General features: G+C 39.8%; 1 protein-coding gene and 1 long non-coding RNA gene across 5 annotated transcripts in view; both read left to right on the forward strand.

Moving 5' to 3' along the window:
- The first annotated feature begins 339 nt into the window (after nt 1-339).
- Nucleotides 340-3,138, forward strand: LOC138928590 (uncharacterized). Its single transcript, XR_011444994.1, has 3 exons — nt 340-670; nt 740-921; nt 978-3,138. It is a non-coding gene; the product is annotated as an uncharacterized lncRNA (long non-coding RNA).
- Nucleotides 3,139-11,124: 7,986 nt separating this feature from the next.
- LOC138928324 (uncharacterized) overlaps nt 11,125-12,547 on the forward strand; it is a 59,948-nt gene continuing 58,525 nt past the window's right edge. The window contains exons 1-3 of one of the 4 annotated variants that reach the window (XM_070285223.1): nt 11,125-11,204; nt 11,259-11,352; nt 11,420-11,524. In XM_070285223.1, the coding sequence (XP_070141324.1) occupies nt 11,266-11,352; nt 11,420-11,524 (192 nt within the window). In that variant the 5' untranslated portion in view covers nt 11,125-11,204; nt 11,259-11,265. Of the gene's footprint in view, nt 11,353-11,419; nt 11,525-12,547 lie in introns of all 4 variants that reach the window. The other 3 variants (XM_070285225.1, XM_070285222.1, XM_070285224.1) reach the window with 3 other exon arrangements.

Genomic DNA, 12,547 nt, shown 5'->3' on the forward strand with positions numbered 1-12,547 from the left:
AAGGTTATAAAATTAGGAGCTTTTTCTTGTCAGTTTTCGCTAACTACAACTTGATTAATAAATAAATTTATATATTTTTTGTTTAAAGTATTTCTTACTGCGACTTTCTTCCAGTGTCTCCTAGTTTTTTTGTGCCTATTTCGGAATCTCAGCATCTAAACACGACCGTTAACAAATTCTAACGCAGCATACAAAACACATTTTAAACGGACCCAGGCCGAAACGCTCTCGAAATTGATTCCCGCGTCGTCTCCAGCTGCGGCCTGAACTTGGCCAACTTTTCAAAGAGTGAGTGAATGACTCACCCGCCGAGGCTGGGTCTGGCCTGGAGGTCTGAGCTAGACATATACGCCGCCGCGCCACGCCGCCGCCGCCGCCGATTTTTGCCTTATTTGACGCGCCGCCGCCGAATTATGAAAAAAACGGCGCGCCGCGGCGCGCCGCTGGTGCGGCACCGGCGTAGCACCGGCGCGGCCTTCGGTGATATTATTCTTAATATAACTTAAAAACAAAAATAAATAAATCATACAAATGGCCAAATACTCGATATAAATAATCGATTAATCGTTAGGATTGTCTCATCTCCCATCTCCCTATGTCCCATCTCTAGAACAGCTATTTGGTGTGGTTTACTTTCTAAAGCTGTGTTTTTTGTGCGTAAATATGCAAAGTAAGTTTTAAAATACTATTACTAGTGTTAGGAACATATGTATTAATTAAATATTCTCTAAACAAATAGATGGATCAGCCATTGAGTATGTACTCAATTAAACACAACCATTACTCAAATCGAAAGAGCAAAGTGTGGGAGTTTTTCGGCGCATTGCAATTAGAGAACAACTGCATTGAAGTGGACAAGGTGTTCTGCCGATTATGTTTGGATGTTCAGAAAAAAGACGACGAAAGAACAATCTTTTCATGGTAATAATTAAGTTCCTTTTTTTAAGATTCAAGTAAGATTTTGTAAATTGTTTCAGTGCTAAAATTCAGTCGTATTCCACGAACTGTTCCACAGGGAATTTAAGTCGACACCTCAAAAATGAACACAACATTCGAGATATCGACAGTCCGAGTACTTCATTGGCTACACGTGGATCAATATCAAATTTTTTCAAAAAATCGACGCCAATTATATCTCCAAAAGATAGTAAGTGGGCGCTGGGACGAGAGCTAGCTTTGTGGATGGCTAGAGATTTGCTACCATTTCATATAATTTGTCACAGTGGACTTAAAGACTTTTTAAAAAAATATAGAGTTGTGGCAACTGATGCTGACATTCCACACTACAAAACGCTGTCAACAACTGCACTAGACGATGTGTATGAATGCATTTTACGAGCAGTTACACGGATAGTATCTGGACAAAAACATTTTGCCTTAACTTTCGACTTGTGGACAGATAACTATAGAAGAAGAAGTTATATAACGTTCACCTTCCATTTTCTGTCAGCGAATTTTGAGATGAAGCATTTAACGCTGGAAACAAAATATTTGTCAAAATCGCACACGGCAAGTAACATTTTAACAGAGGTGGAAGAAGTTACTCAAATGTATAATTTGCAAATGGGATCTAATTATGTCGTAACCGACCAAGGCAGCAATATCAAAAAAGCTATTAATTTGGGGTGTATAAAAAACCACTTCTGCCTTGGACATGGACTACATAATTTGCTAAATGTTGATGGTTACAATTCAGAGCCGGAAATTAAAAATTTGATTGTGAAGTGCAAAAATATTGTGAGTGCCTTACGATTCAAGACACATGTTTTGAGATGTCAAGCTGACGAACTTCAAAAGGAAGTTTTGTCAAATATCGACAATTTAGAAGAACTGCTGGCATCCGAAGATAATGAATGGGTCGACTACGATGATGATTTTGGCCCGTTAGATGATGTTCCCTTGCAAACTTACAAGAATATTAACAACCCTAATGACTTACAAAGTAGTTTGGTGGACAAGAGAAATGTTTCACTTAAGAACTCGGTCCCAACAAGGTGGCACAGCGTGTTAACAATGTTAGACAGTCTTGGGTGCCAAAGAGCCGCATTAAATAAGTTGCTCACAAGCAGCAATAAGACTCATTTAATATTATTAGAAAATGAAGCACAGCTTTTATATAAATTATGCGACTTCTTAAAAAAATTTAAAGATGCAGTTACCGTTTTGTCTGGAGATTTGTATCCATCAATAAGTCTTGCGTTAGTGATAAGAACTGAAATCGTCTCAATATTGGAAGAACCTGAGAACAATGAGCCGCTTGCTTTGACTCTCATGAAAAGCCATATAAAAAATAGATTTGATTCAAGGTTCCCGATATCGGATATACTAGTCTGCGCATCCCTATTAGATCCGCGATTCAACTCACTTGATTGTGTGTTGGAGTATTGCGAGAAACAAAGTTTAAAAAGAAACGATTTTTTGTTAAAAATGTTTAAAGAGCTGATTGGAGATGTTGAACAAGATAGCGATCAGCAGCAAGAGTCTCATTCTGCAAGCAAAATCTTAAAGCTTGCTCAACGGCATTCGACCAATACCAAAGATAACAATTTGGAAGCTGAATGCCATCTACTCCTAAGCTTATCTTCATGTCAAGACGTATTGACATTTTGGAAGGAAAAGGCACCTGCAATGCCCTTACTTTCGATGCTGGCACAAAAAGTGTTGTGTATTCCTGCAACGAGCACTCCAAGTGAGCGAGTTTTTTCTATTGCTGGTCTTACAATTACGCAGAAACGGTCGCAGCTCAGTCCTCACAACGTAAATAAAGTAATTTTTATACATGACAATTACGACACTTGCAAAGAAAGTTTAACTTAAATTTACAAATTGAAGAGATAAAAATGAACTGAATTGAAAACTGAACATTAATTATGTGAATTATGAATGAAACTTATTCAAGTCAAGGAAAAAGACTGCTATTTTTATGTTTATTTTTATTTGTTACTTAATTTTTATTTATTTTCATTTCATTTACCCAATTAATTTACTCACTTATGTTCATTTTATTGTTATTGTTAATAAAGGCGTTATAAACTGATATAATACAATAATACTAATTTTATTTAATTTGAAAAAAATCTGTACGCCGCCGCCGCCGATTCTTTCTGACTACTACGCCGCCGCCGCCGAGTCATTTTGACCTCTACGCCGCCGCCGAAGTCTTTAACCATCGGCGTAAACCTCTAGTCTGAGCCGGAGTTCCAGGCCCAGACCCAGACCCAGGCAAAAGCAAAAGTGTGCCAAGTGGCCAAGTCAACGGAAGTTTACTTGCCCGCATTTTTTGTAAGCCACCGAAGGCCAAGTTTTTGCACTCTCCGCTCAGCTCAATCAATCAGTCTGTAATGAAGAGAGGTATTTCTTTTATATATTTCTTACCCAATTCAGAGGCAGCCAGGTGCCAGAGGTTATAAGCCCCAAGAAGCTGCGCTTTCGGTTTCAATCAGTTGCAGTTCCCTGTCTCATAATGATATTGAAATATTCCCATGATTTATGTTCTATGATCTCTGTCCGTCTGCTGCCATAAATCATTAGGCGAAAAACTGGTAGCCAATTTGGGTGAGTTGCAATTGCATATTTTTTACACATTTTTGTGGCCATTAGAGATTATAGAGACCCCTATGAAAAGAATTTTCCCTCTCCATACAAGCCAAATAACATCTATTTCCAACTCTTATCTTTAAGATACAAATCTCACAGGCCAGGAATTGCCTTTCCCCCCAACAATCGCCTGGCTAACGGGCTGCTGAGATCAATTCCCCCTCCAGTTTCCCCTTTCAATTCCCCATTCCAAGGAGTGGAAAAATCCACCTTGGACTGTCTCGTTAATGTGTCACCTCTGAATTGTGTCGCCGCTGTGGAAAATCGGACATGCACTAGTTTTCGCCTTGGTTTTTTTTTATTTGTTCTTTCTTTATTTGTATTTTTATCTACCTCTCGGTGTGTGTCAGCAGCGACAGCACAAAACGCCGACTGGCTGCCAGCTCCTGGCGGCGGCTCCCAGTAGTGGCCACTGTACAGTGTCCACTCGGTACCAGTGTACGTATGTACGTACGTACTGGGGCCCCCTATATTTCCCCCTTGATCAAACGTTAATGTCAGGCCAACTGACAGCTTGACAAATATTGACGACGCTTCGCGCAAGGCGAACCTCACGACTCGCCTCCAAACGGAGGCTTAGCTGCTCCAGTAAATCGCCAGAGAGGTAGGTGGTGGTTGCTCCCCACAGGGTAATTAGTAGCCACAATTCGGACACTCTCTGGACCCACTTTACCGCCACTTGCCACAGATACGAGGCGAGTGTTTGGCTTTTGCCTGCTTTGATCTGCTTCAGAGAGCCGACAAGTTGTTTGGCCTGCATTTGCAGTTTTTAGGGGAAAGGCCAAGGATTTGATTTGGCCAAGTGTGTTACTACCTTATAGAGAAGGATTTAGCCCAGGTTTACTTTGCCAACCTAATCGGGGTTATTTAAACCTCTTTAACTGCTTAATTGTTTGATTATTTTTAGAGCAACATTAAGATTTCAATGAATGATGATCGTAAAAGCTTAAAGATCATTTTAAGCTCTTGAATAATTAATTAAGAGGAAAATAAGTGGACAGTTTACTGTACTTGTGCGCCTGTTTTTGGCCCACTTACTCGTTTTTTTCTATAGCCTGCTTGCGGCATGGCTTTTGGCTTGCCGATTTGCGATCTGCGATTTGTATCTGCGAGATACAAACATGCTTTTAGCAGCATTATAAACATTTTGTTGCCCAACATTTTTGCTACTATTTGTCATCGCTAACGCATTCCGCGAATCAGGCCGAAAACTCGCCAGCTTTTTGGGGATCTTTAATTGCTTTTGATAAATCGCCGGCTTAATCCGCTTAAATATTTCTGTTCGCTCGCATTTTATATAAATTCGACTAATTTTTCAGTGCACTAATTAAACAAAGGACAAAGCTGAGACCTCATATAAATTTGGAATTTGTCTGATTGGAGGGGGGATCTGATTGGACCCTGGCTAATTAGCGTGTGTGGGAGGGCAGCATAGTCATCGATCATCAACCAAAACACCGCATCATCACTTCTCCGCCCCAAAAAAAAGACTATTCACAACATAAGCCTCAGCAGAGACTGACTGCCCACTCTCCATTAATTCGGCATTAAATTTCATTTTCAATTGTGGCCGAAAAATTGAAATCCAAGTCCAAATCGAATCGGATGAATCGATTATTGGGCAATTTTGAGTATGGAAAAAATTACAACGTGTCCATTAGATTATTAACATGGCCAGAGAGCCCGCTGAGCCGAGTGGTGTACCTGCCGCTAACTCATTAAAGTGATTCCAAAGCCGAATCCAAGTGGGCCGTCGTCGCGCCTCCTTAGTTCAATTATAAAGCAATTGAATTAGCCTATAAGCAACTCCCAATAACTCGCTGATCTCTGGAGCAATCCATCAATCAGGTAATCCGGCAATCCGGCAATCCGTCCATTACGCAACTTCCCAGACTGCCAATTTTGGCGCGTGAGTTTCTTCGGCTAATTGAAGTACAAAGCAGCGGCGTGATGTGCAAATTTTGGGGGTTTTATGTTGGAAATTGGGTTACCGTCTTAGTGGGTTAAATGTGAGGCACGGGTTAATAGGTCAGCACGCTGAGGGAGGCCTACGAAATGTGAGATTGCGCAAAGTCTCAGTGTGTGGTATTTGGGGATACATTGCACATTTGGGGTTTTACCTTAAGAAATTTTAAGAAAATCATTTCATTTATAGTTTTTTTGATATATTTTTAAGAAGATTCACTTTTTAATATAAATATTAATATATTTTATAATCAGGATATTACAAAACCTTAAGTTAACCTCAAGATTTAATTGTTTAAATACACTTTTCGACCCCAAAAACCTCTTTAAATCACAAAAGTTTCTCCCCACTCTCTCCCCTAATTCCCATTAATTCCCTTTTAATTATTTTGCTCTTCAGTGTATCTCTCTCAAAAAACCAGAAGGAACATCCATATATTTAGTATCCCTTAGTTGGTATATCGCGTGCTCTGAGGGAGTAAGAGGTTGCCCACCTTTCAAGTTGACCGGCACGCGCCTCATAAAAAAACATAAACTTCAGTGTGTGTCGACAAAATGCGGCGTAATCATTTGGCAGTGAAATCGGACAGGGAATCGGTAGGGAAGCAGGGGGGTTCGGGTTCGGGTTCAGGTTTGTGTTCCATGTGCCATCATCGGAAAGTCAGACGGTCATAAAAACAACCCCAGAGGTCAAACAATTTTGTGGCACAATTTTAACACCTTTTAGAGACCGGCACACGAGCGTCGAGAAGCCAACTGTCCGAAAATGAGTCAAAAGGATCCTTGACAAAATTTATGGGAAAAGTCGAATGGTATGTGCAAGGAAAAACAGGACAAAGTACATAAGAAAAAAATATTTGAAAAATATAATATGAATATAAATATTATTAATAATATATTACATAATAAAAATATTATTAATAATATTTAAATGAAGTTTTTATTATATATTTTGGCTTTTAAAGATCATCATAAACATGCTTAATAATAAAATTTAATATTTATTTATAATATTTCTAGAACTAATTCCTTACTATAGAATATTTCAAAAATAAATTTTCAATTTAATTCTTTACCCCATATTACCTTAGACCCCATATTTTTATTCCAGTGTATTTATGCATTTTTATGTATTTTTTTTGAGTCATCCAAAGTTGGCCAGAAATCGTGGCAGGACACGCTACCCCAAGCGCATAATTTAATTTTCCAGGATCCGCTGTCGCTGCCGCGGGGCTGGAAAAATGCGAGGGACGTGCGTGTGACATATGGTTAATGAAAACGTTAACTGATGATAAACTGGCCAGGAGGAGGAGTTGGTCTGTTCCCTTTCCCCCTCCTGCATATTAGTTCCTGACATTATCATTAATTAGCGACGGAAAAGGGGGCCAGGCGGACACTACCCGATAGGCGGAGTGTGATAAATGTTTGGTCGCTCTTGAATTTAGCAACGTTTAGCATGCAACAGTCGATTTTCCGACTTTGAAAAGCATGGAAAACCGAGACTCCAACGTCCAACGCATCTTCCATGGGTGACTCAGATCGTGGGCTTAAATGCGACTCGGTTTCTTTTTTTTCTCGGTTTATGTTTTCCGCCTGGCCGCCCATGCGCCATTTGAAGTTCTTTGCGACAGTTTTTGGTATCGAGAAAATGTGGTTTTTTAAAGGGGATATGATGCAGGTTAGCTTGGAAATATTATTAGAATTTTTAATGAAAATATAATAATTTTAAATTAATAAATTAAAAATGCTAAATATAATTTCTGAACTTTTTCAAACTCTTGTTTTAAAAGTAAAGTTCAGATTTAATTAACTAAGAAGTCCGCTGACTTTTGACTTTGCAACCATATACATATCAACAATTATATTAAAATATTTACAGTCTTAATAATATTTTTTTGACTTTTTCCAGGGTATTCCCCCATTCGTTTTTGGCTTTGCAACTTTGTTTGTTTGTCTCCAAGTTTGTTTCTTGCATGTAATTGGTCTTTGTTTGCCGTTTGATGTCATGTTCTCTGGGCTTTCGGTTCTCAGTTCTCAGTTCTTGGTTCTTGGTTCTTTGGAGGCTTTTGTGTGTTTGTGTAGGCAGCAGGTTGTCTATCGTCCCTCTTGGATTTTTCTCCTCGATTTCGACTCTGAAACGATTGTGCAACACGCAATTGCAATTGCTGCCTGCGATTTGCATGGAAATGGAAATGTTTTTGGCCAAATTACGCGTGCTCTTGGCTCAGTTTATGGCCAATATCAGCGCCCCCTGTTTGCGTTTATTCGCGCTATATTCGTTGTAAATTATTGCGGCTCCTTTGGCAGCTTTTCGCGGCGGATGTGTGCAATTTAGAGAGCTCGTTGCGAGTGTTAGATTGTCACTCGAAAAGTGGCAGAGGTGGCACTAGCCACACTTTTGGGCCACAACTTATGGGCCATAAAGGGAATAAATTAAAAGTATATGGGGAAAATATCTTTGAAACCTTAACCTGATCTGTATATTCATTACATGGACCTGGAAAGAGGCAACTCCTCCGCTCACTGACTATCAGTTTAATTGAGATTGATGGCTACCAACTTCCGTTCCGCTTTGCATTCCCCAGAAAAGTACCCGAAAGATCCTCATAGTTGGTGGATCCCCGATAAGGGCAGGACCCTGTGTGGGCTCCGTGACATCTCTCCCGATCACGAGGTCGAGACCAAGATTTATGGCTGCTGTCTGCCAGGACCACTTGCTCATCTCACACATTTGCAGTTGCATTGATTTTTGTCACTTGGGGCCACCGATTGGCATCGCATCGTCGCGTGCCCGACAATTAATCAAAAAAAAAAGTATCTGGCGGATGCTACTCCTTGCCTCAAGTATCTGTGCCTCATAAACGACAATCCGAATGAAGAGTGATTTCGATATGGAAGTTGGCTGCAGGAAACGATTGTTCAGTGTCAGTCAGATGTAAATCGTTTAGAAGTTGTAAGTAAAAATAAGTACAGAAGTATAACTTCTTTTAAAGCTGTAAATATATATTATAGAGTATTTATCCTTGTCACAGTCACATCATTTCACTTTAAGACTTTGCTACCCTTCAAGGCTGCCCATAGAATACAATTTCCGAGGACTGAATCCAGCCAAGCTCTTGGCGCTAAATATGGTAAATATGGTCATTAGTTTGGTCAGGCACGACTTAACGCTCTCAGTGGGATTTTAGCCAATTCGCCCGTTGGCCAATTTCGGCCCATTGAGCCTGTGTTTGCGCCTGATTATTAAGTATTATGCTTATGCCTTATGCTTATTATTGCAAAAAAAAAAAGCGATTTTGCAACACAGCTGCAGCTCATTTATTGTTGTTGTAGGTGTTCAATTAAATATGCAAACAGTTTCGCAAATGTGTCTCGACTTGACCGAGTTCAAAGTCAAATTGCCAGCGCATTTCCATTGCTGCCTCCGGTTTTTCAACCGTTTTTCACCCTCCGCCGTCTAGACTTTTGTCTCTCTTTGCCTGGCGAAAAGTTCATTGCCAAATGCAGCAGCAGCAGCCGCAGTTTTCAGTTTCAGTTTTAGTTTCTTTTTTTTTCTGTATTATTTTCTTGCCACGGATCGATCGGTCGATCAACTGCAGCTGCATTGAGTCACACGCCGGCAAAAAAAAAAAAAAAAAAGCCCAGAGACGGACAGCAGCTAACAACAACGGCGACCCCGTCGACGGTTCTGTATCTTTTTTTTTTTTTTCTTTTATTTTTTGTGGGCGGACACTGGCCAAATGGCTTGGAGTACCCTTTAACCAGGGTGCTCTGGAATGGTAATGAATTATCAGTTAGGGGTGGCTTTCAGCTAACAGAATATGATGAGACTCTAATTAATCATTTTACAGGACATCTTTGGGGGGGAAATTCTGGAAATACAATAGGTTTTAGTTAAGTTCCCTAAGACACTATAACTAAAAATATTTTTAATATATTTTATTATATTATTATTATATTTTAAAGAATATAACAATGAAATATTGTTACTAAATTTATTATTTATAATATATTTTAAATATTTTTGAATTTCCTTAATTATTTTTATAATTCCCTTACCTTAAAGAGCATTTCCTATTCGATCACTCCCCATTATTGTGTCGACCCCTTCTCCTGTGTTTTCGATTTCACTGTATTCTGGCCTTTATTTTTGTTATAAATTCTGGGCATAAGACCATATCGTTTTCATTTTGATTTTGATTTAATTTACGGTTCTCAAGCCACAGGCTCGCTTCGGACACTTTGAATAATGTTTGTCTATTTATAAATATGAATTATTTTCCAGCAGATTAGAGGGAAAGAGTGCTTGGGCTTTGTTGTAGTAGCAGCAGCAGCAGCATTTATCCACCGATCGCTGTGCACTGCATTTTTAATTGCTAATTAATTTCCTCGACACACGAGAAACAATAAGCCAAACCGAGTGAGTGAGTGAGTGCGATAAGTGCGATTTAAGTTTTCAATTACCTAGATCTGGAGCCCAAAAAAGACACCTGGTTAGGCTTATTTATCGCGTCTAGATTCGCATTATAAATTTAATTTAATTATAGGTGAAGCGGTGCAGTGCGTGGGCGTCTGTCTTCCAACAACAACGCTCCAAACAGTCGCTCTAAACAGCAATTAAGCTTAATTATAGTTGTCGCCGTTTTTAGCCAGCTTGTCTTGTGTGTTCGGCTGTCTTGTGCCTTGTCGCATATTGTTTTGTCGTATGCAAAGCAGGCGCACGTCTGGCCCAAAGCCTGATCCGGAGACCATGGACCTGGCCAACATCACATCTCCTCCTCAGACTAGTTAGCCGGGGTTCCTGTTTCGTCGCGGTTTCTTGCTTTTCCGTTTTATTTGGTTTTAGGTTTTCGATTTCGATGGTTTTTGGAAGTGCACAGAGGGAAATTAGGGATTACTTGTGGGGTTTTGCGGAGGTCCTTGTGGATTTTAATATTTTTCATCTATTTCATTAGTTTGTTAAGTACAATTTAGAACAAATATCGAATAAACATTATCTTAAATATTATTTGGAATATTTTTACTCCAATTCTCATTTTTTTATAAAAACCCTTAGAGTTTATTCTCTGTGTATCTTGGTGGTTGGTGGTTGGCCATCCCCTGTCCCGCCTTGTGGCCAAATGTCTGTCACGATTGCCAGACGGGCACGAGTGATGGCGGTGCTCCCCGGAGCGGGGTCCCTCCCCCCATTTGGCTAATGGGCGCTTTTATGTTATGGCCTGGCTTAAAATGGATGAGCCTGCGCTCAGGAGTCGTAGTTTACATATATCTGAATGTGGGTTTTGAGTCACTGCCGTGGGTGTTGCAGCAGCAGCAGCAGCAGCCGCAGCAGCTGGACATGGGGCCAAACGAAAGTAAAAGGTGTTGCCTCGGTGCTCAGCCAAATTGATGTTACTGCAGTTGGAGGAAGTAGGAAATGTTGACAGCCATAAAAACGGGGACATCTTGTAGATGTTTTAAATGGATTTTGTGTGGAAAGCCTTACTATTTCGGGAGCTACCCTAATTGGTGGCTAAGCTTGAATCCAAACACTGGCAACGCTGTTTGCAAGTGTCAAAAGTCATTTCGTCGTTTTGGTTGAAAAAAAAAAACATATTGATTCTACAAAATTTTTTTGGCATTTCTTTTTACAAGAACTTAAAGTAAGACTTTTTGGAATTTGATATTTTCATTGTTTAAAGTGAGAGTTTGTATAGAAAAACAATGCCGCCAAGAAAGAGCCAGCGTTTAGCTGAAAAAGCAAAGAAAAGAGAAGCTGCCTCTGAAAATCAAGTTCCAAGGGAATTTAAGGTAAAACTGCTTGAAATTGTCTACTTTGGGATATTTGTTTTTATAATAATACTGTGGAATATATAAGGAAATGTCACCCAATGATAGGATGTTCCTTGAAAGGCTCCCTAGAGAAGCTCCTAGACTCCGCTTGAGGGAGACCCCAGGGAGAAGCCTTACTTCTATGGCAGGGGTAAGAAAAACATAAGGTTATGAGGTGTAAAATATATAAATAATAATAGTTAATTTAGGATGTCCTTCAACTAAGTCACTTGGAGTTATGGACCTATTCAGGTCTATCTATCTATTTCTTATAAATAGTTATACCTTTGTCTATAATTTAAGCTCATAGAAATCCACCCACTAGGAAGTGAAGTTCTTAATTATCGAATCGCCTTTCGAATATCGCTTTTAAAAAAAACATCTCATTCATTTCCATTCATTTGTTATTCGCAATTCACAATTCCCTGTCGATTCGACTGGGAATCAATCACAGTGTTCAGTTCGATAGCTTCGTCTCAGCTTAATTAGCTGCAAATTAAAACATATTCTCTGTGTATATCATTATAAACTCCACGCTGACACATTAACCAAGTCGGCATAATGATAATGAGTGCACACACACTCCCCGTCTCAGAGCACAAATTAATTGAAATCATAAGATTTATATCGCATCTGCGATCTGACTCTGAAATCGAATCAATTTTATGAAGCGATTGAACAATGTATGTATATACACATCTGTGGGTGCCGTAGACAAAAGCCCTTGTGCGAGGCGACGTATGCATAATACTCGTACAATAATAATAATAATAATAATAACCATTTGTGGGGTCCCATTCCTACACGTACTGGTTTGCATTAAGTTTATCCGGCGATCTTAAGCCAATTTAATAAGCGGGTTGCCCCGTTGTGGCCGCAAAGTTGAGCTGTCAGTCGCCAAATGATTAATCAGTGCGCCCCTCTCCAACAATCGGAGTTTGGAGTGGCAATGGATCCACTGGATCTGGATGGATGGATTGCTGGTTGGATGTAGATGGATGTGGATGTGGTTGGGGATGTGCCAGTGGATGCTGGGATGAATGAATGGGGGCATGCCAATGTCTCAACGCCCACGAGTGCGTACAGAGGGCATAATCGAGTGCTCGCAGACAGACTTGGAAGCATCTCCGGCATTACACCAAGGCAAACTATGTATGCTTTTTGAGTTTAATGA

This window comes from Drosophila kikkawai, chromosome 3L (genome assembly GCF_030179895.1).
Source record: "Drosophila kikkawai strain 14028-0561.14 chromosome 3L, DkikHiC1v2, whole genome shotgun sequence".
NCBI lineage: Eukaryota > Metazoa > Arthropoda > Insecta > Diptera > Drosophilidae > Drosophila > Drosophila kikkawai.